This window comes from Oryzias latipes, chromosome 14, assembly GCF_053564925.1.
Source record: "Oryzias latipes strain Hd-rR chromosome 14, Olatipes_Hd-rR_3.1".
Lineage (NCBI taxonomy): Eukaryota > Metazoa > Chordata > Actinopteri > Beloniformes > Adrianichthyidae > Oryzias > Oryzias latipes.
Window position 1 is genome coordinate 31308360 of NC_136250.1, and position 24141 is coordinate 31332500.

Here is a 24141-nt window from a genome sequence, read left to right on the forward strand (position 1 = left end):
TCAGTTGGTCAAAATGTTTATGTTTATGTTTAAAGATACAATTTCAGGTTTACTTACACAATTTTTATAGTTACTAACCTGATATATTGTCACCGCGCGAGTGTGTGTGTGTGGGGGGGTGAAACATTTTCTTTTTCCTAGGGGGGGCCTGGCAAAAAATAATTGAGACGCACTGGTCTAACTGGATCAGTCAAGTGTCTTTAGTCCTTCAAAGCTTCTGCAGACGTTTCAAAAACACTAAATCCTCCTTCAAGCAGCAACAATCTGGAACTGCTCCTGCTTTTTCCAGAACGCATCCTGGAGATCTGAAGCCTGTCATCCAGACTCTGCTGTCCAGGTTCTCCTGGAATTTCAGGATTAAAGGGAATCAGAGGGTTTTCCGGTCCATCCATGTCCTCCCAGAACTCGCATGAGAAGAGACCTGAAACTTGAAGACCTGATCTTCAGCCGTCTAATCTGCTGCTTCATGGCCTAAAGAGGTGGGGGGTGATGGGGGTCATCTGGGCGTCGTCTTCTCAGAGGGGGCTTTTTGTCCTACCTGCTCGTGGTCGTGGGGCTCACCTCTCGGTCAGCGCCTTGCTCTGGTTATCTCTGGCAGCCTGCAGGTCCTTCTCCAGACGCCTCCTCTCCGACTCCAGCTTCTCGGCGTCGATGGGCTCCAGACGCTGGCGGGGGCTGACGTACTGCAGCTCCTTCAGTAGCTCCTCCTTCTCGTTGATGAGGATGAGGCGGTCTCGCTCTGGGTCCAGAAGACCCGGCCATGCTTCACTGTCCAGTTTAGCGATCTGCACCTCAATGGTGGCGATCCTGAGAAGAGATGTGAACGAAAAGACGCGGCGGTGAATTGACCAGCAGGAAGTGATCCCATGTTGGAACGATGGAAAAGCAGCATCTACCGTCTCTTGGTCTCCTCGTACTTCAGGCTCAGTCGCACCTTCTCAGCCAGTTTGTTGCTGCCCGTCGTCAGCTGATCAGAAAAACAAACAGAACATGCGGTAACACTTCCTGTCTGGACTGCACACCTTTGCATGGGGGTCAGGGAGCTTGGTTTATACATGTCGTTTCCATATCACTACCAGACCACCACCGTGCTTGCTTTTCGGCTTTTGAACGCGGCGGCAGAAACCTGAGTCAGCTTTTCCTTTGGGGCCTCAGGGCTCAGCAGGAGGACCTGGAGCTGCAGAGGCTGAGGCCTCCTGCAGCGTAAAACATGGGAACGTCACCTCCTCCTCTCTGGAGGATTTATTTATTTTCAGCTGCTTGGGTTTGAACAGGAAATTCTGTCTGATGAACCGCACGGCAGGACCCTAGAACACTCCTGCTGACGTCCATCAGCGACGTTCAGTGGATTCACTCAGGTTTAGTCTGAACTGTCCTCCTGTCTGCTTTCTGCTGCTCCTGAAGCTGCCTGCTCCTCTGCCAGGGTTCCTACACTTTCTTAGCTATGGTTTTCTATAACTTTCCGTAACCCTTCACAGAATTTCCAAAACAAAAAAAAGCCCTTCAGACCAGCGAAATCAAAGGGAGACACATGTTGAAGTTTTTCATCCTGCTCTGCCTTCGACTCACCTCCGCAGGGATGTCCGTCTGAGAGCCGGCGTCCGAGAACAGGCGAGGAATGGAGGCCTGGAGGCTGGGGGTGGTGGGACCACTGCCCCACAGCTCCTGCTGGGAGCCAGAGTCCAGCTCAAATCCATCCTTCAGCACGGCGAGTTTCTGAAAAAAGTCTGTCCTGAGTTTGGATTTTCCCCAGAGTTTCTGTTGAATGTTGGTGTGTTCAGACTGGAAAATCTGTTGGTCTGGACTTTCCAGTCTGAGTCCTGAACCACCCATTTGGTCTGTATTCAGACCGCCGTCAAGCGGACTTTTCCATTTCAAACCAAAGCTTGTAAACCAAACCATGTGACTGAAGGCCTCTTCACTCATTGGTCAGGAGAAATAATAATAATAACAGCCAGAAATAATGGAAGTCCTGCGTTTGCAGTCCTTGTTGGCATAATTCACAGATTCAGGCTTTATATTTCACTGAGCGCTTCTGGATCAACGTCAGGTCCAACACTTTTCACTTTGGTGGAGTCGTGCTGCACGCCGGTTACCGAGGAGACGGCGGCTAAGAAGGAACGCTGATCCGTGTTCATGATGTATAGATGGTCAGGAAAACAGTGAGAAGTGATGTGGATCACGTTGAAAGCCGTTTTAATGAGCCTGAATTCATCTGACCACCTTTCAGTGAGTTGCTGTGACTCACTGTTGTGGTGTTATGGGGGATGTAGTTGGGCTGTTTTCAGAGTTCTGTTGAGGAAACTATAAGGTAGCGTTTAGGATGACGTCCCACAGCGCCAGGCGCGTGACGAGACAGAAAATCGTGGAAGAAGCATTTTCAGCAGTGATGCTGTAACAAGGAAGAAGTTGGAGCATTTTTCTTCTTTGATAACACGACAGTCACTGCTTTACATTTGACCGCTTAGGTCTATCCAGACTGAAAATTTGTTCTGGATTATCGGGGAAACGAACTCTGGTTCACTTTAAGTGAACCAAATGTGTCTGGTCTGAATACTGCCTCAGATTCTGCAGGGCTTCATGAAGCGCTCGAAGCTTCAGGTCAACAAGGATGGAACAAAACTTCCTGAGCTTCCTGAGCTCTAGTTTGGTCTTCTTCAGACCAGTTTGCTCTCGCATTCTGCTTCAGTGCTTCAGTGAAGTTTCTGAAGCATCTGCGAGGCTTCTGAAGCATCTGCGAGGCTTCTGAAACATCTGCGAAGCTTCTGAAGCATCTGCGAGGGTTCTGAAGCATCTGCGAAGCTTCTGAAGCATCTGCGAGGGTTCTGAAGCATCTGCGAGGGCTCTGAAGCATCTGCGAGGCTTCTGAAGCATCTGCGAGGCTTCTGATGCATCTGTGAAGCATCTGCGAGGCTTCTGAAGCATCTGCGAGGCTTCTGAAGCATCTGCGAAGCTTCTGAAGCATCTGCGAGGCTTCTGAAGCATCTGCGAGGCTTCTGAAGCATCTGCGAGGTTGCTGAAACATCTTTGAGGCTTCTGAATCATCTTTGAGGCTTCTGAATCATCTGTGAGGCTTCTGAAACATCTGTGAGGCTTCTGAAGCATCTTTGAGGCTCCTGAAGCATCTGTGAAGCTTCTGAAGCATCTGTGAAGCTTCTGAAACATATTTGAGCCTTATGAAGCATCTGTGAGGCTTCTGAAGCATATGTGAAGCTTCTGAACCATCTTTTGAGGCTCTTGAAGCATCTTAGAGGCTTCTGAAGCATCCCTGAGTCTTCTGAAGCATCTATGAGGCTTCTGCACGGTTTTCTGTGGAAAGATAAACTTTTTACTTTGATCTAACTATATTATTTGATTCAGTTAAGATAAACCTTTTTTTTTAGTTAAGTCAGTTTAAAAATAACACGTAGTTATCAGACAGTTATTTTACTTTCATTCAAATTAATTCTATTAAGTAGGTGTAACTTTGGTGCTGCTGTTAGATCGGCACCGCAAGGGATTGTGGGATACCATTCCCTTTGCCTGTCATATATATATATATATATATATATATATATATATATATATATATATATATATATATATATAGCGCTCTCTATTTTACTCCACGCGTTTCCATGGTGACTCTGGAAATCTGTGATCCATTGAGAATGTCTTTAGGTACCTGCTGTGCACGTGCGTTAACCCAGGGTTACCAAGTCGAGCGTAATTATGCTAACTCATATCCGGTCTTTTGGAACCGACATACCCAGAGTAAGCAAGTTCAGGCGGATTTCAGCCAGAGTTGAGGGTTAAAGTCAGGATAGTTTAAACATGCTTCCTGGAATACCCCCCTGGTGTGGTTTTCATTTGTATTTGTGTTTTCAACCATCTTTCGGTGATGCAGTTGCTCTGGCTGAACTCAGCCCCCAGGTGTCACTGTTCTCAGTAAAGGTCCAGACATACAGCAGTTACAGGAGACCACACAGTGCTAGTTCTGGAAAACGAAGCCATTCTCTCTGGTTTGGTACTTTTTGCCGTGTCTGAAGGTTCTTTTGGGTTTTGTCATCTCAGAGTTCTGTTCTTCAGAGGAACCGGACTTTGGAGGGAATGAATAACAGATACACACTGTAAGAACTTGGAGCGTCTGGAAAAGAACAGAAAAAATCCAATCCATCATCACCATTATTATTATTACTACTACGGCTTGAATGCTGTAAATCCTTCAATCATTGTTTTCCTGTTTCTCTTTATTCTAGTATCTTCCATCATGTTCTGACGCTTAACTTCTACAATGTTTCATCTATTTTAACCATCCAACTATTAAAACGTTCAGCTCTTTCAGCTTTTTCCAGCTCCGACTTTTGCTCCTTCAAATCCTTGAACTTTTCCAGATATTCCAGGATTTCTTCCTCCATTGAAATACGTGGGAATCCTTGCAGCAGAAACTCACTGGTTCGATACCCGACCCTGGCATTTTTCACAAACATATCTTTTTGTTATTGTGCTATTTTCACTTTTTTTAGACGAACTTTGATTTTTTTCTTTATTTATATATATATTTCAATTATTACCCTTTAGGTTTTATTTTCATTTCATGCAGCTCCTTCTAGTTATTATATCTAATATCTAAATAAAAGTTCTAACTGCTGAGTTGCTTCTTTATTCTCCTTCTGCCTTTAGCCGTTGCCTGTCATCAGACAGACGGCGTTCCCGTGAATTTATGTGGCGAGCAGCAGAGAAGACTGAAACATCAGGGCTGGGGATCGTCACATGACTCCAAAACGTTAAGACAAAATGAAAGCAGCGACACCCGAACGCACCACGATGTGAAGCCGACAGGAGCCAGGAGGTCAAGTGAAGCGGAACACGCCAGCGCCTCCTGCTGTTCAACAGGAGACATGGCAACAAACCTGCATGAGCTCCTGCTTCTCCTTCTCCCCGGAGCTGATGGCGTCTCGGATGGAGCGAACCTCACTGAGGATAGCCTGCGTCTCCTGAACCTTATAGCCGCTCAGGCTGCTGGACACCTTCTGGTCGATCCTGGAGAAGAAGAGAAACGTCCATCAGAGCTTTGGTCACGCGTCCTGCCGTTAACTCCAAAGACACCTGCCAACAAGAGCCACAGTCCTGCAGGGGGCGCCACTTCAGAACCTGTCTTTTTTCCTACAGGGACGATGAAAGTCTTTGGTATGAGAATACATTTGTGGTCAAATTCAAACAGTCTTTGGACGTTTTCTACACAACAAGACTCAAGAAAAGTCTAAATCAGAGGAAAAAAGGCAGAATAAAGTGTGGATGTTTTTGCTTGAACCTGCAGCTTTTGTGTTTAGTCTTTTTGAACGGAGGAGGAGCCTAATGCCTCCTCAAAAACAAGCAGCTGAAACAAATCCTTGGATTAAAACCCACCTCCTCAGAAAGACGCTCTTGGACGTGCAGACACAGGAGTAGCTGCTAAAGGGAGCATCTGCGTTTTTCCGGTTCCTCTGTGTTGTTTGACATTTCACAGGTTTCTGTTATTCCGTGTCTCTTTGGAGTGTCGGGTGCCGTGGGTCAACAGAGGCGGCGCTCTTAGAACACCACTGGGTCACAGAGCCACAGAACAACCGGTTCCCCCACATTCTTCAGGGCGGGAGGCCAAGTGGGATGAGGGAAACTGAATGAGGAAGGGGGGGCGGGGCGCTCAGCTGTGACAGCCGAAGGAACAACCAACGTTACAGGAGGAGGAGCAGCAGGGAGCAGATCCTCCTCGTGGCCCAAACTACCACGTCATCCGCATAAAGACGACGCTTCGTCAACAACCAAACATGACAGGTGAAGCCGTTGAGCCAAAGCAACACAAAGGAAAAAGCACACAAACCACAGTGTGAGACAAAGCTGCCCCTCTGTGAGGAAACCTGCAGGTTTTTACCCAAACCCTGCTGCTCGGCTGTTTGCTGGTGATCTGCTCCTCGTCCTGTTTAAGTGGAACAACCCACAGACAGAGGAGGGGTCCAACCAAACGCAGAGCTCCGTTTGAACAGCTTGCTGGTCTGAATTCCATTCTGACCACGCCTGTTTCCTGCTACAGGTGTGTCTGCACGGATCACGAGAGCATCACATGTTCGTTTAGCCGTCTGTCCTCACGATGTTGTTCATGCGCCAAAGTTTATTTAAGCGGCTAAGTCCACTGAGAACCAATGACCCAACCCATGGATGCAGAGGGACAACGTGCACACTCCACACAAGATTCAAACCAGTGACACAACCGTGCAAACCGCTACTCCACAGTCCAGCTCAATTATAAACATTCAGGCCAGTTCCTTTTTGGATTGTGTGTGAGCTTCACGTTTCTCTGGCTGCAGACGCACATTTCTGCTGTTTTTATTTATATTGTTGTTTGCTTCATGTCTTTCTGTTAAATTCCCATTCAGCATGAAAGCTGTCAGAGCTACAACGCCACAGATGACTGACTTTTCCATTAGTGTTGGGTTTTGAATCATTTATTGATTGCTGCTTTTCTGAATCACGTTTGTTCACCTTGTTTGTGTCTTTTCTTATCAGGGTGCTGATGGGTAAATCCTTTTGAACAGTAAATCAGCAAAGACGTAACATGAACCTCTGATGTTTTCAGAAAACTGACTAAATGAGACACTTTGGGACTCTCAGGACTTCCATCAGGAATATTCCCCAGACCATCAGCCTGAGCCTCACAGACTCGGGTCTAGTGTCTCTGCTCCTCACAGACCTGTCGCCGCGCGCCTCAGCAAGCATGGAGCGAAGGGGGCTGGACGACTTCCAGCCGACGCAGGAAGAAGCAACACTGAGGAGGGGAGAGGCTGCAGGGCCACCGAGGACAGACTTACTGCTTCAGGGTCTCAAAGCCTTGTTCTTTGAACTGCAGCTCCTGCTTCATGCAAGCCAGGTCCCGCTTCAGCTTGTTCACCTGGAAGGACGCAGGAAGAAGACAAACTGTCACTTCCTGCAGCTGAAACCCACATTTAAAGACCCACCCCCATGAAGATGGGGTTTTTGGAGCTTTTTATGTCGCATTTGATGCAGACACACAGATCCATGAACGTCTTTGTGTTCCTGGTCTGAGCTGGAATCTGGATCTAAACGGTACGACTGGATAGATCTGATGTCGCACCGCTAATGTTAGGTTGGGGGTGTGAGGGGCTGTAAGCTAGCAGCAGAGAGTGTAAACAAGAGATGATGGGAAATCTGCGCAGGCTTACTCCGCCCCATCATTAGCATCCTTGTAACATCAGACGTGCGGTTGTCGAATATTCTGTGCTAGTATTATGGTCTGTGGGAGCAAAGCCTGCTGTTACTCGTCTGGTAAATGCAGATTTCTTTTATTTTGAAGAGGGAGGCTCTTCTGTTTCCAAATACGTTTGCATTTGTATTAAGTTTTGCTGAAATATAAGTCAACATAACAGAACTCAGTCTGCTCAGTCAAAGATGAACCACTAACATCACGATGCAGACATGAATGCGTTCTTCCTGACCCTTTATTTTCACACACAACACAGGAACTGCAGAACAGGAAGGTTTTCTGACCTTTCCCTCATCAGACAGATCTGATGTAAATTCAACACCCAAACCCAACAGAACCAAACCCGACCCAGTGGTTTGAACAAACTCCAGTGCCGGTTCTTACCCGGCTTTTGGCCGTGGCGATCTCGGCTTTCAGGATATCCGGGTCGTATTTGCTGGAAGACGACGATCTGGAATTGACTGCATAAGAAAACAGAGAAGTTCAGGAATCTGCAGATCACAGACACGGAGGAGAGAAGGGCTTTCTCCCTCCTCTTCATGTCTTAAACATCAACAGAACCACAGCAGGTTCTGTCCAGATGTTGAACGGATCAATCGTGGTCAAACCGCTGGAAGTCCTGCATTTCCACAGGATGTTTCTGCTGAAGATCCCATAAGGATCCCCAGAGTCCACACCAGTGTCTGTCAGTGGGCTTTCTGAACCCAGACATTCAGCTCCAACCAGGACCAGAACCACCGCAGTCCAAATAAAAGACGCTGAAAAGGATTCATTTCATTTGAAAATGTTCATCTTTGCGTCTGAAGGCAACAGGAACAGGACAGGAGAAACTAGACGAGTGGAAATGAACTGAAACAGGATCTCAGTTTAGCTTAGCAGAGTCCTGCTCTGAACTCATCCAGGCTGGAGAACTGCATGATGGGAAAGGCCTGATGCTGGGCCAATTGCAGCAGACAGTTTGGGTCTGTGACCACCCCACACCCCCAGAACCTCCTCCTGAGTGTCTCCACGGAACCTCTGTGTGCGTTTGTCGTGCATCTTTAAGCCAGCGCGCCTCTGATGGACGACCTTCTGGCAGAGGAATCAGACTCACGGCTCGTCTGCGACGAGGACTTGTCCCTCCACGCCTCGTTCAGCTGCAGGTACTCCTGCTGTGCGAGCTGCAGCCGCTGCTCCTTCACCTGGCAGATCTCCCTCTGGGTGCTGAGGGCGTCGCGGGCCACAGAGAGGTAGTCCCGGAGCATGGCCTCCTGCTCCCGCTGCCACTGCACCCGCGGGTCCTCCAGCTGGGTGCTCTCTGCGGGGGGAGCACACGTTAGAGGAGGGGAGCGGCTGAGGAGGCCAGAACCGCAGCAGAACTCACTGGTGTTGTGGTCAACATAGTACGGGCCGATGACGGGGTCGTACGCCTCCTCCCAGCCCACCGGCAGCTCGTCTCCAATGCAGTCGGCGAACGACAGAGGCTTGGTCTGCCTGGAGACACAGACGGAGAAAGCTGACGAGTCTGGACGTGAACAGCAGGCGGACCGACCCGCTCCCATCATCGCTATCAGACATCTTCACCATCAAACTGCTGGAGGACCAGATCGACCACGACTCTGCTTCGTGGTCAAAAGCAGACGCCAAAGACGAGCTGCAGAAAAACGGGAATCCTTTCACCAGCAGACGGCGTCGCTGACGGTCCAGAGTCCCGTCTGTACCACCGGTACCCAAACAGGGGCTGGATCAGCTGCTGAGAGGAGGCGGGGCCACCTGACAGGATGCTCATGTGACCAGTTTGTTCTTTAACGTGAAAGTTAAAAACATTTAAACAAAGGAACAACTGTGTTGTAGTCCCAAAGCTCCCCTGCATCTGTGCATAAAAGGGAAAACGGTGGGGAACATCTGCTGTTCCTCAGCTCTTCCTCAGTTGTTCCCACTTTGCCTTTCAAACTGCCTCCATGACCCCTGGGAGGGCAGACGTTACGGTGCAGGTCGCATCACAGAAATGCTCCAAAATATTCCCTCAAGTGTTTTCAAACATTAGTCATTGCTATACGTTCTGATTAGATCCAGATTATTACAGCACTTCAAGCTTTAGAGGCTCTAATCTGAAACTTAGCATCAAAATAACATCCGTGTCAGCAGATCCAGAACCAAACATGAAATGGATCCAACAGGAACAGGAGAACATTCCTAAAGAAACAGAACTAATGCGTAGCAGAGGAGACCCGCCCACTTCCCTGTGAGCTCAGCTGAGGAGTACAGGGAGGCGGGCCGCTCGCCGTTCTGGTCCCGCCTCCTGCAGAACTGGAGCAGAAAACTGTCCCCCCCCCACACACACACACACACTCTGGACTTTAGGGGTTTTTACAGCTTCTCTGTACATTATTGGCTTTAAAATGACGTTTCTTTATAACAAGTTTGGTTCCGATAATCCAATAAAACTAGACTATATACACATAAAGAATGTATAATTAGGACAAACGATATTTGTTGATTTTTAGTTATTTATATCATGTTATGCATCTTTATGAATCAAAGGTGAAACTAAAGTGTTTTTTTCTGCTGGCTTTACCAAAAACCAAACCAGAACTAAACATGAAAAGTGAAAGTTTTACTCTAAACAAAAACTGAAAACTAGATTTTAGCTTTTATCCTATCAAATGTTCAAATCCAGCACAGGTCCTGACACTCAGCAACGGCCGGCGTGTTTTAGGAGCCAATGGCGTGAATCGGAAGAAGCGGGAACCAGGAAGAAGTCTGGAAATGTCAGCTGGATGAAGGAGGTGCAGGGAGGAGCAGCAGGAGCGTTTTCATGGAGGAGAAGCTGAGTGGGATGAGATGCTGTCCTGCTTTTCTCTGCCTTCTTTAAAATGATAACTGAATGAAACAGATTAGTCTGAGTGAACTGAAAACACGCTGTGCTGCGATGGTGCTGCATGCAGCACAGCGCTAAGAGCGCTGCAACATTAAGCGGAGGAGCAGATCCTCTGACAGCAGCTGCTCGGTGTGGAAGAAAAGAACGCAGGAGAAGTTTGGAGGCGGAAGATGGAGCTGAAAGAGGTTGGCTGCTGCTGCAGCCGCCGCATCTGCTGCAGCAGCCGCCGCCTCATCTGCAGAAGCCACCGCATGTGCTGCAACCGCCACTGCATCTGCAGCAGCCGCCGCATCTGCTGCAACCGCCACTGCATCTGCAGCAGCCGCCGCATCTGCTGCAACCGCCACTGCATCTGCAGCAGCCGCCGCATCTGCTGCAACCGCCACTGCATCTGCAGCAGCCGCCGCATCTGCTGCAACCGCCTCATCTGCAGAAGCCGCCGCATCTGCTGCAACCGCCTCATCTGCAGCAGCCGCCGCATCTGCTGCAGCCGCCGCATCTGCTGCAGCCGCCGCATCTGCTGCAGCCGCCGCATCTGCTGCAACCGCCACTGCATCTGCTGCAACCGCCACTGCATCTGCTGCAGCCGCCGCATCTGCTGCAGCCGCCGCATCTGCTGCAGCCGCCGCATCTGCTGCAACCGCCACTGCATCTGCTGCAACCGCCACTGCGTCTGCTGCAACCGCCACTGCATCTGCTGCAACCGCCACTGCATCTGCAGCAGCCGCCGCATCTGCTGCAACCGCCTCATCTGCAGCAGCCGCCGCATCTGCAGCAGCCGCCGCATCTGCTGCAACCGCCACTGCATCTGCAGCAGCCGCCGCATCTGCTGCAACCGCCACTGCATCTGCTGCAACCGCCACTGCATCTGCAGCAGCCGCCGCATCTGCTGCAACCGCCTCATCTGCAGAAGCCGCCGCATCTGCTGCAACCGCCTCATCTGCAGCAGCCGCCGCATCTGCTGCAGCCGCCGCATCTGCTGCAGCCGCCGCATCTGCTGCAGCCGCCGCATCTGCTGCAACCGCCACTGCATCTGCTGCAACCGCCACTGCATCTGCTGCAACCGCCACTGCATCTGCTGCAACCGCCACTGCATCTGCAGCAGCCGCCGCATCTGCTGCAACCGCCTCATCTGCAGCAGCCGCCGCATCTGCAGCAGCCGCCGCATCTGCTGCAACCGCCACTGCATCTGCTGCAACCGCCACTGCATCTGCAGCAGCCGCCGCATCTGCTGCAACCGCCTCATCTGCAGCAGCCGCCGCATCTGCTGCAGCCGCCGCAGCTGCATTGCCACGCTTAGAATTTTGCCAAATGCATTGTTTCTCTGTTGGAGAAATGTGAAGGTGGATAAACACGGACCATATGTACATTAACCCAACATCAGCCTCATTCCAGAGGGGGGGTGGAGGGTTAAATAGCTAAACTGTGAGTCAGAGTGGTAACCATTCACAGATCACCGATCCTCAAACGGACCTCCAGCACCAAAGCAGCAGAATAAAAGGCGGCGTGAGGATAAAGCGGCCCGCCTTCAGCGCGTTACGGCCCTGCTATCAGGACGACCACATTCCTTCTGCCTGACGGCGTGCCTGAAATGCGTCAGCGGCAGATAGGTGGAGGCGTTTACAGCCACTTTGAATGCACTTTGTTTCTTCTGCTGTAAGCCGGTCAGCATTCTGCAGCATGACCCACAAACGGGCCGAGAGCTCGGCGCCGCCACAGAAGCATCCAAATGTCACTGAAAAGCTGCAGGTAACAAAGGTGAGCCGCCCTGCTGCATTCCTCACATGGGACAGTGATGGGAGGGGCTGCACCTGACAGCTGCAGGAATTCAAAGCATCTGGTCCTGGACTGGAACGCCACATTGTTTACCTCCTCACAGGTTTGGCTCCGCCCCCTCCGATAGCAGCCGTTTCACAGCAGAAACGGTTTTTTGTAGGTTTTTGTAGAAACATCATCACCCCCACCCTGACAGGTCCCTACAGAGAACTGGTGGTCCCACTTTCAGGCACAAATACTACCGACCCGTCTTCAGGGCTTGTTGGGTCTGGAGAACAGCAGGAGGTTCTGGGACGACATGCTGCTGGTTTGAAGACACGTTTGCCTCGGTGCAGGAATCATGAGGTGAAAGGAGAGAAAGCAGCTAAGGCTGTTTAAAAATTGAAAGGCCGTCTGGGCATTGATACGTGGGGGGGTGCGAGTGAGAGTTCAGGCCGATCCAGACCACAGATTCTTCTGGCCGAGCCCGGTTTCTGTGAACCAACACTCGTTGGGTCAGTGAGACCAAGACAGAAACGTCAGCACACAAACACATTCCTGCAAACTCTCATGCGTCAGTCCTGGGGGGCCGGTTAGGTATTAAAAAGCGACAGCAGTGAGGGGCCCGGCCTCTGTTCTGATCCAGTTCACAGCTCGGGGGGCCTGGCGCTGCACTTTGACCCGCTGCACTTTGGCAGGCGCTGAAAGGGATTTGGGATGAATGGAGCTTCAGCGGCGAGGGCGGCTCGTGTGGCGTGTTTCAGGAATGCGCTGTTTTTGGGGGAAATGACCTTCAAATGAGTCGTTACCTACAGAACAGAAAATCCACACCGCTTTCCTTTAAGCTAGCTGTTTCTGGGTTTTCTCAGGTGAAGAACCTGCAGCCCTGTTCTGTGAACAATGCTTTTTAAGTCCACAGATGAACCCACGTCCACTCATGATGAAGCAGAACCCCCGTCTGGAAACCCTCCCACCCAAAGCTCCTGATGCTCTGAGCTGCGTCTCAGACTGGAAGCAGTTCTGGACGGCGACTGAAGCGAAGGTCAAAACGTCCAGCGAGGAACGCATCTTCCTCACAGATGAGGCTCCATTCAGGAGATGAACCCGTCTGAGGTTCATGAGCTCCTCTGTCTTCCAGCATCGAGGATCCCAAACATCCAGACCGCTCTGTGGTTCGGTTCTCACCGATCCAGGAAAAGACTTCATCGATTTGGCACCAAGTCTGTGCCGACTTGGATGAAGCTTAAGTTCTGTTTAAAGACCCGATTCTGAAGAAGAAACAAAGACGTTTTTTTATTCAAACATCTGAACAACACTGACAGAAAACTATGAAAACAGTGTTTGAAAGCAGGAGGCGGAGCTTCTGTGCTTCTTCTCTGCTTGATGGTAAACCAATAAAAAGATGGCGTACCGCCCCCCACTGCATGGGGGGGGTAAGTCGTGCTTAGACAATGTGAGAACCCAACAGGACGAAGAACCTGGGTCAGATCAAAACCAGGACCAGAGTTAGATCAGACCAAAACCAGGACCAAGTTGGATCAAACCTGGATCAGACCAAAACCAGGACCAGAGTTGGATTAGACCAAAACCAGGACCAGAGTTGGATCAGACCTGGATCAGACCAAAACCAGGACCAGAGTTAGAGCCGACCTGGGTCAGATCAAAACCAGGACCAGAGTTGGATCAGACCAAAACCAGGACCAGAGTTGGATCAGACCAAAACCAGGACCAGAGTTGGATCAGACTAAAAACAGGACCAGAGTTGGATCAGACCAAAACCAGGACCAGAGTTGGATCAGACCTGGATCAGACCAAAACCAGGACCAGAGTTGGATCAGACCAAAACCAGGACCAGAGTTAGATCAGACCAAAACCAGGACCAAGTTGGATCAAACCTGGATCAGACCAAAACCAGGACCAGAGTTGGATTAGACCAAAACCAGGACCAGAGTTGGATTAGACCAAAACCAGGACCAGAGTTGGATCAGACCTGGATCAGACCAAAACCAGGACCAGAGTTAGAGCCGACCTGGGTCAGATCAAAACCAGGACCAGAGTTGGATCAGACCAAAACCAGGACCAGAGTTGGATCAGACCAAAACCAGGACCAGAGTTGGATCAGACTAAAAACAGGACCAGAGTTGGATCAGACCAAAACCAGGACCAGAGTTGGATCAGACCTGGATCAGACCAAAACCAGGACCAGAGTTGGATCAGACCAAAACCAGGACCAGAGTTAGATCAGACCAAAACCAGGACCAAGTTGGATCAAACCTGGATCAGACCAAAACCAGGACCAGAGTTGGATTAGACCAAAACCAGGACCAGAGTTGGATCAGACCTGGATCAGACCAAAACCAGGACCAGAGTTAGAGCCGACCTGGGTCAGATCAAAACCAGGACCAGAGTTGGATCAGACCAAAACCAGGACCAGAGTTGGATCAGACCAAAACCAGGACCAGAGTTGGATCAGACCAAAACCAGGACCAGAGTTGGATCAGACTAAAAACAGGACCAGAGTTGGATCAGACTAAAAACAGGACCAGAGTTGGATCAGACCAAAACCAGGACCAGAGTTGGATCAGACCTGGATCACACCAAAACCAGGACCAGAGTTGGATCAGACCAAAACCAGGACCAGAGTTGGATTAGACCAAAACCAGGACCAGAGTTGGATCAGACCTGGATCAGACCAAAACCAGGACCAGAGTTGGATCAGACCAAAACCAGGACCAGAGTTGGATCAGACCTGGATCAGACCAAAACCAGGACCAGAGTTGGATCAGACCAAAACCAGGACCAGAGTTAGAGCCGACCTGGGTCAGATCAAAATCAGGACCAGAGTTGGATCAGACCAAAACCAGGACCAGAGTTGGATCAGACCAAAACCAGGACCAGAGTTGGATCAGACCAAAACCAGGACCAGAGTTGGATCAGACCAAAACCAGGACCAGAGTTGGATCAGACCTGGATCACACCAAAACCAGGACCAGAGTTGGATCAGACCAAAACCAGGACCAGAGTTGGATCAGACTAAAACCAGGACCAGAGTTGGATCAGACCTGGATCACACCAAAACCAGGACCAGAGTTACAGCCGACCTGGATCACACCAAAACCAGGACCAGAGTTGGATCACACCAAAACCAGGACCAGAGTTGGATCAGACCAAAACCAGGACCAGAGTTGGATCGGACCAAAACCAGGACCAGAGTTGGATCAGACTAAAAACAGGACCAGAGTTGGATCAGACCTGGATCAGACCAAAACCAGGACCAGAGTTGGATCAGACCAAAACCAGGACCAGAGTTGGATCAGACCTGGATCAGACCAAAACCAGGACCAGAGTTAGAGCCGACCTGGATCAGACCAAAACCAGGACCAGAGTTGGATTAGACCAAAACCAGGACCAAGTTGGATCAGACCTGGATCAGACCAAAACCAGGAACAGAGTTGGATCAGACCAAAACCAGGACCAGAGTTGGATCAGACCTGGATCACACCAAAACCAGGACCAGAGTTACAGCCGACCTGGATCACACCAAAACCAGGACCAGAGTTGGATCAGACCAAAACCAAGACCAGAGTTGGATCAGACCTGGATCACACCAAAACCAGGACCAGAGTTGGATCAGACCTGGATCAGACCAAAACCAGGACCAGAGTTGGATCAGACCTGGATCACACCAAAACCAGGACCAGAGTTACAGCCGACCTGGATCACACCAAAACCAGGACCAGAGTTGGATCAGACCAAAACCAAGACCAGAGTTGGATCACACCAAAACCAGGACCAGAGTTGGATCAGACCTGGATCACACCAAAACCAGGACCAGAGTTGGATCACACCAAAACCAGGACCAGAGTTGGATCAGACCAAAACCCGGACCAGAGTTGGATCAGACCAAAAACAGGACCAGAGTTGGATCAGACCTGGATCACACCAAAACCAGGACCAGAGTTGGATCAGACCAAAACCAGGACCAGAGTTGGATCAGACCAAAACCAGGACCAAAGTTGGAACAGACCAAAACCAGGACCAGAGTTGGATCAGACCTGGATCAGACCAAAACCAGGACCAGAGTTGGATCAGACCAAAACCAAGACCAGAGTTGGATCACACCAAAACCAGGACCAGAGTTGGATCAGACCTGGATCAGACCAAAACCAGGACCAGAGTTGGATCAGACCTGGATCACACCAAAACCAGGACCAGAGTTACAGCCGACCTGGATCACACCAAAACCAGGACCAGAGTTGGATCAGACCAAAACCAAGACCAGAGTTGGATCACACCAAAACCAGGACCAGAGTTGGATCAGACCTGGATCACACCAAAACCAGGACCAGAGTTGGATCACACCAAAACCAGGACCAGAGTTGGATCAGACCAAAACCCGGACCAGAGTTGGATCACACCAAAACCAGGACCAGAGTTGGATCACACCAAAACCAGGACCAGAGTTGGATCAGACCAAAACCCGGACCAGAGTTGGATCAGATCAAAAACAGGACCAGAGTTGGATCAGACCTGGATCACACCAAAACCAGGACCAGAGTTGGATCAGACCAAAACCAGGACCAGAGTTGGATCAGACCAAAACCAGGACCAAAGTTGGATCAGACCAAAACCAGGACCAAAGTTGGAACAGACCAAAACCAGGACCAGAGTTGGATCAGACCTGGATCAGACCAAAACCAGGACCAGAGTTGGATCAGACCAAAACCAAGACCAGAGTTGGATCACACCAAAACCAGGACCAGAGTTGGATCAGACCTGGATCAGACCAAAACCAGGACCAGAGTTGGATCAGACCTGGATCACACCAAAACCAGGACCAGAGTTACAGCCGACCTGGATCACACCAAAACCAGGACCAGAGTTGGATCAGACCAAAACCAAGACCAGAGTTGGATCACACCAAAACCAGGACCAGAGTTGGATCAGACCTGGATCACACCAAAACCAGGACCAGAGTTGGATCACACCAAAACCAGGACCAGAGTTGGATCAGACCAAAACCCGGACCAGAGTTGGATCAGACCAAAAACAGGACCAGAGTTGGATCAGACCTGGATCACACCAAAACCAGGACCAGAGTTGGATCAGACCAAAACCAGGACCAGAGTTGGATCAGACCAAAACCAGGACCAAAGTTGGATCAGACCAAAACCAGGACCAAAGTTGGAACAGACCAAAACCAGGACCAGAGTTGGATCAGACCTGGATCAGACCAAAACCAGGACCAGAGTTAGAGCCGACCTGGATCAGACCAAAACCAGGACCAGAGTTAGAGCCGACCTGGATCAGACCAAAACCAGGACCAGAGTTGGATCAGACCAAAACCAGGACCAGAGTTGGATCGGACCAAAACCAGGACCAGAGTTGGATCAGACTAAAAACAGGACCAGAGTTGGATCAGACCTGGATCAGACCAAAACCAGGACCAGAGTTGGATCAGACCAAAACCAGGACCAGAGTTGGATCAGACCTGGATCAGACCAAAACCAGGACCAGAGTTAGAGCCGACCTGGATCAGACCAAAACCAGGACCAGAGTTGGATCAGACCAAAACCAGGACCAAGTTGGATCAGACCTGGATCAGACCAAAACCAGGAACAGAGTTGGATAAGACCAAAACCAGGACCAGAGTTGGATCAGACCTGGATCACACCAAAACCAGGACCAGAGTTACAGCCGACCTGGATCACACCAAAACCAGGACCAGAGTTGGATCAGACCAAAACCAAGACCAGAGTTGGATCAGACCTGGATCACACCAAAACCAGGACCAGAGTTGGATCAGACCTGGATCACACCAAAACCAGGACCAGAGTTGGATCAGACCTGGATCACACCAAAACCAGGACCAGAGTTACAGCCGACCTGGATCACACCAAAACCAGGACCAGAGTTGGATCAGACCAAAACCAAGACCAGAGTTGGATCAGACCAAAACCAGGACCAGAGTTGGATCAGACCTGGATCACACCAAAACCAGGACCAGAGTTGGATCAGACCAAAACCAGGACCAGAGTTGGATTAGACCAAAACCAGGACCAGAGTTGGATCAGACCTGGATCAGACCAAAACCAGGACCAGAGTTGGATCAGACCAAAACCAGGACCAGAGTTGGATCAGACCTGGATCAGACCAAAACCAGGACCAGAGTTGGATCAGACCAAAACCAGGACCAGAGTTAGAGCCGACCTGGGTCAGATCAAAATCAGGACCAGAGTTGGATCAGACCAAAACCAGGACCAGAGTTGGATCAGACCAAAACCAGGACCAGAGTTGGATCAGACCAAAACCAGGACCAGAGTTGGATCAGACCAAAACCAGGACCAGAGTTGGATCAGACCTGGATCACACCAAAACCAGGACCAGAGTTGGATCAGACCAAAACCAGGACCAGAGTTGGATCAGACTAAAACCAGGACCAGAGTTGGATCAGACCTGGATCACACCAAAACCAGGACCAGAGTTACAGCCGACCTGGATCACACCAAAACCAGGACCAGAGTTGGATCACACCAAAACCAGGACCAGAGTTGGATCAGACCAAAACCAGGACCAGAGTTGGATCGGACCAAAACCAGGACCAGAGTTGGATCAGACTAAAAACAGGACCAGAGTTGGATCAGACCTGGATCAGACCAAAACCAGGACCAGAGTTGGATCAGACCAAAACCAGGACCAGAGTTGGATCAGACCTGGATCAGACCAAAACCAGGACCAGAGTTAGAGCCGACCTGGATCAGACCAAAACCAGGACCAGAGTTGGATCAGACCAAAACCAGGACCAGAGTTGGATCAGACCTGGATCAGACCAAAACCAGGACCAGAGTTAGAGCCGACCTGGATCAGACCAAAACCAGGACCAGAGTTGGATCAGACCAAAACCAGGACCAAGTTGGATCAGACCTGGATCAGACCAAAACCAGGAACAGAGTTGGATAAGACCAAAACCAGGACCAGAGTTGGATCAGACCTGGATCACACCAAAACCAGGACCAGAGTTACAGCCGACCTGGATCACACCAAAACCAGGACCAGAGTTGGATCAGACCAAAACCAAGACCAGAGTTGGATCAGACCTGGATCACACCAAAACCAGGACCAGAGTTGGATCAGACCTGGATCACACCAAAACCAGGACCAGAGTTGGATCAGACCTGGATCACACCAAAACCAGGACCAGAGTTACAGCCGACCTGGATCACACCAAAACCAGGACCAGAGTTGGATCAGACCAAAACCAAGACCAGAGTTGGATCACACCAAAACCAGGACCAGAGTTGGATCAGACCTGGATCACACCAAAACCAGGACCAGAGTTGGATCACACCAAAACCAGGACCAGAGTTGGATCAGACCAAAACCAGGACCAGAGTTGGATCAGACCTGGATCAGACCAAAACCAGGACCAGAGTTGGATCAGACCAAAACCAGGACCAGAGTTAGATCAGACCAAAACCAGGACCAAGTTGGATCAAACCTGGATCAGACCAAAACCAGGACCAGAGTTGGATTAGACCAAAACCAGGACCAGAGTTGGATCAGACCTGGATCAGACCAAAACCAGGACCAGAGTTAGAGCCGACCTGGGTCAGATCAAAACCAGGACCAGAGTTGGATCAGACCAAAACCAGGACCAGAGTTGGATCAGACCAAAACCAGGACCAGAGTTGGATCAGACCAAAACCAGGACCAGAGTTGGATCAGACTAAAAACAGGACCAGAGTTGGATCAGACTAAAAACAGGACCAGAGTTGGATCAGACCAAAACCAGGACCAGAGTTGGATCAGACCTGGATCACACCAAAACCAGGACCAGAGTTGGATCAGACCAAAACCAGGACCAGAGTTGGATTAGACCAAAACCAGGACCAGAGTTGGATCAGACCTGGATCAGACCAAAACCAGGACCAGAGTTGGATCAGACCAAAACCAGGACCAGAGTTGGATCAGACCTGGATCAGACCAAAACCAGGACCAGAGTTGGATCAGACCAAAACCAGGACCAGAGTTAGAGCCGACCTGGGTCAGATCAAAATCAGGACCAGAGTTGGATCAGACCAAAACCAGGACCAGAGTTGGATCAGACCAAAACCAGGACCAGAGTTGGATCAGACCAAAACCAGGACCAGAGTTGGATCAGACCAAAACCAGGACCAGAGTTGGATCAGACCTGGATCACACCAAAACCAGGACCAGAGTTGGATCAGACCAAAACCAGGACCAGAGTTGGATCAGACTAAAACCAGGACCAGAGTTGGATCAGACCTGGATCACACCAAAACCAGGACCAGAGTTACAGCCGACCTGGATCACACCAAAACCAGGACCAGAGTTGGATCACACCAAAACCAGGACCAGAGTTGGATCAGACCAAAACCAGGACCAGAGTTGGATCGGACCAAAACCAGGACCAGAGTTGGATCAGACTAAAAACAGGACCAGAGTTGGATCAGACCTGGATCAGACCAAAACCAGGACCAGAGTTGGATCAGACCAAAACCAGGACCAGAGTTGGATCAGACCTGGATCAGACCAAAACCAGGACCAGAGTTAGAGCCGACCTGGATCAGACCAAAACCAGGACCAGAGTTGGATTAGACCAAAACCAGGACCAAGTTGGATCAGACCTGGATCAGACCAAAACCAGGAACAGAGTTGGATCAGACCAAAACCAGGACCAGAGTTGGATCAGACCTGGATCACACCAAAACCAGGACCAGAGTTACAGCCGACCTGGATCACACCAAAACCAGGACCAGAGTTGGATCAGACCAAAACCAAGACCAGAGTTGGATCAGACCTGGATCACACCAAAACCAGGACCAGAGTTGGATCAGACCTGGATCACACCAAAACCAGGACCAGAGTTGGATCAGACCTGGATCACACCAAAACCAGGACCAGAGTTACAGCCGACCTGGATCACACCAAAACCAGGACCAGAGTTGGATCAGACCAAAACCAAGACCAGAGTTGGATCACACCAAAACCAGGACCAGAGTTGGATCAGACCTGGATCACACCAAAACCAGGACCAGAGTTGGATCACACCAAAACCAGGACCAGAGTTGGATCAGACCAAAACCCGGACCAGAGTTGGATCAGATCAAAAACAGGACCAGAGTTGGATCAGACCTGGATCACACCAAAACCAGGACCAGAGTTGGATCAGACCAAAACCAGGACCAGAGTTGGATCAGACCAAAACCAGGACCAAAGTTGGATCAGACCAAAACCAGGACCAAAGTTGGAACAGACCAAAACCAGGACCAGAGTTGGATCAGACCTGGATCAGACCAAAACCAGGACCAGAGTTGGATCAGACCAAAACCAAGACCAGAGTTGGATCACACCAAAACCAGGACCAGAGTTGGATCAGACCTGGATCAGACCAAAACCAGGACCAGAGTTGGATCAGACCTGGATCACACCAAAACCAGGACCAGAGTTACAGCCGACCTGGATCACACCAAAACCAGGACCAGAGTTGGATCAGACCAAAACCAAGACCAGAGTTGGATCACACCAAAACCAGGACCAGAGTTGGATCAGACCTGGATCACACCAAAACCAGGACCAGAGTTGGATCACACCAAAACCAGGACCAGAGTTGGATCAGACCAAAACCCGGACCAGAGTTGGATCAGACCAAAAACAGGACCAGAGTTGGATCAGACCTGGATCACACCAAAACCAGGACCAGAGTTGGATCAGACCAAAACCAGGACCAGAGTTGGATCAGACCAAAACCAGGACCAAAGTTGGATCAGACCAAAACCAGGACCAAAGTTGGAACAGACCAAAACCAGGACCAGAGTTGGATCAGACCTGGATCAGACCAAAACCAGGACCAGAGTTAGAGCCGACCTGGATCAGACCAAAACCAGGACCAGAGTTAGAGCCGACCTGGATCAGACCAAAACCAGGACCAGAGTTGGATCAGACCAAAACCAGGACCAGAGTTGGATCGGACCAAAACCAGGACCAGAGTTGGATCAGACTAAAAACAGGACCAGAGTTGGATCAGACCTGGATCAGACCAAAACCAGGACCAGAGTTGGATCAGACCAAAACCAGGACCAGAGTTGGATCAGACCTGGATCAGACCAAAACCAGGACCAGAGTTAGAGCCGACCTGGATCAGACCAAAACCAGGACCAGAGTTGGATCAGACCAAAACCAGGACCAAGTTGGATCAGACCTGGATCAGACCAAAACCAGGAACAGAGTTGGATCAGACCAAAACCAGGACCAGAGTTGGATCAGACCTGGATCACACCAAAACCAGGACCAGAGTTACAGCCGACCTGGATCACACCAAAACCAGGACCAGAGTTGGATCAGACCAAAACCAAGACCAGAGTTGGATCAGACCTGGATCACACCAAAACCAGGACCAGAGTTGGATCAGACCTGGATCACACCAAAACCAGGACCAGAGTTGGATCAGACCTGGATCACACCAAAACCAGGACCAGAGTTACAGCCGACCTGGATCACACCAAAACCAGGACCAGAGTTGGATCAGACCAAAACCAAGACCAGAGTTGGATCACACCAAAACCAGGACCAGAGTTGGATCAGACCTGGATCACACCAAAACCAGGACCAGAGTTGGATCACACCAAAACCAGGACCAGAGTTGGATCAGACCAAAACCCGGACCAGAGTTGGATCAGATCAAAAACAGGACCAGAGTTGGATCAGACCTGGATCACACCAAAACCAGGACCAGAGTTGGATCAGACCAAAACCAGGACCAGAGTTGGATCAGACCAAAACCAGGACCAAAGTTGGATCAGACCAAAACCAGGACCAAAGTTGGAACAGACCAAAACCAGGACCAGAGTTGGATCAGACCTGGATCAGACCAAAACCAGGACCAGAGTTGGATCAGACCAAAACCAAGACCAGAGTTGGATCACACCAAAACCAGGACCAGAGTTGGATCAGACCTGGATCAGACCAAAACCAGGACCAGAGTTGGATCAGACCTGGATCACACCAAAACCAGGACCAGAGTTACAGCCGACCTGGATCACACCAAAACCAGGACCAGAGTTGGATCAGACCAAAACCAAGACCAGAGTTGGATCACACCAAAACCAGGACCAGAGTTGGATCAGACCTGGATCACACCAAAACCAGGACCAGAGTTGGATCACACCAAAACCAGGACCAGAGTTGGATCAGACCAAAACCCGGACCAGAGTTGGATCAGACCAAAAACAGGACCAGAGTTGGATCAGACCTGGATCACACCAAAACCAGGACCAGAGTTGGATCAGACCAAAACCAGGACCAGAGTTGGATCAGACCAAAACCAGGACCAAAGTTGGATCAGACCAAAACCAGGACCAAAGTTGGAACAGACCAAAACCAGGACCAGAGTTGGATCAGACCTGGATCAGACCAAAACCAGGACCAGAGTTAGAGCCGACCTGGATCAGACCAAAACCAGGACCAGAGTTAGAGCCGACCTGGATCAGACCAAAACCAGGACCAGAGTTAGAGCCGACCTGGATCAGACCAAAACCAGGACCAGAGTTGGATCAGACCTGGATCACACCAAAACCAGGACCAGAGTTGGATCACACCAAAACCAGGACCAGAGTTGGATCAGACCAAAACCCGGACCAGAGTTGGATCAGACCAAAAACAGGACCAGAGTTGGATCAGACCTGGATCACACCAAAACCAGGACCAGACCTAACGTGCTGAAACGTGCCCGGTTCTCTCTGGTACCAAGGATCGGTTTCAGGGAATGACCGACCTAAACTGCTGTCTAAAGTGACCCGTTAGTGAGCAACGATGGTTCTGCAGGGTCCATCAACCAGTCCCAGCTGGGACAGCCGTCCTCCAGGAGCATCAGCACCTGCAAGCAGGTCCCTGCACGTCTGCTGGATCGGCCCCCGCCAGCTGGACTCCCATCAGCCCCCTGCTGTTCCCTCACATCCCCTGCGGAGGCGCTACTGGCCCCGGGTCAGAGGTCAGCAGCACCTGTGCTCACGCGCCCCTACCTGTCTCGGGGGTCGATCCAGCTGGTGCAGTGGTGGATGTGGTCGATGTAGTAAACTTTGCCATCGAAGTCTCTGGCCTCCTCCCACCCGTCCGGTAGCGGCAACTCCTTCCTCGGCATGTCAGGCGAGTCTCCATGCAGCGACCTCCTCAGCGCGCGGAATCATGACGATGAGGAGCTCCGTTCTCTGCTCTTCACCACCACCGGCTCCCAGAACCTCCGGCTTAGGGCATGCCAACAATCCATAAC

General features: G+C 50.4%; 1 protein-coding gene across 2 annotated transcripts in view; it reads right to left on the reverse strand.

Moving 5' to 3' along the window:
* Positions 1–24141, reverse strand: part of wwc1 (WW and C2 domain containing 1) — a 32599-nt gene that overhangs the window by 7816 nt on the left and 642 nt on the right. For both annotated transcript variants that reach the window (XM_078930899.1, XM_078930900.1), the window contains 9 exons: positions 23894–24141; positions 8601–8710; positions 8331–8534; positions 7622–7698; positions 6825–6904; positions 4893–5022; positions 1570–1716; positions 897–967; positions 562–807 (listed from right to left, as the gene is read on the reverse strand). The exon at positions 23894–24141 is cut by the window's right edge. In XM_078930899.1, the coding sequence (XP_078787025.1) occupies positions 562–807; positions 897–967; positions 1570–1716; positions 4893–5022; positions 6825–6904; positions 7622–7698; positions 8331–8534; positions 8601–8710; positions 23894–24012 (1184 nt within the window). In that variant the 5' untranslated portion in view covers positions 24013–24141. The remainder of the gene's footprint in view (positions 1–561; positions 808–896; positions 968–1569; positions 1717–4892; positions 5023–6824; positions 6905–7621; positions 7699–8330; positions 8535–8600; positions 8711–23893) is intronic.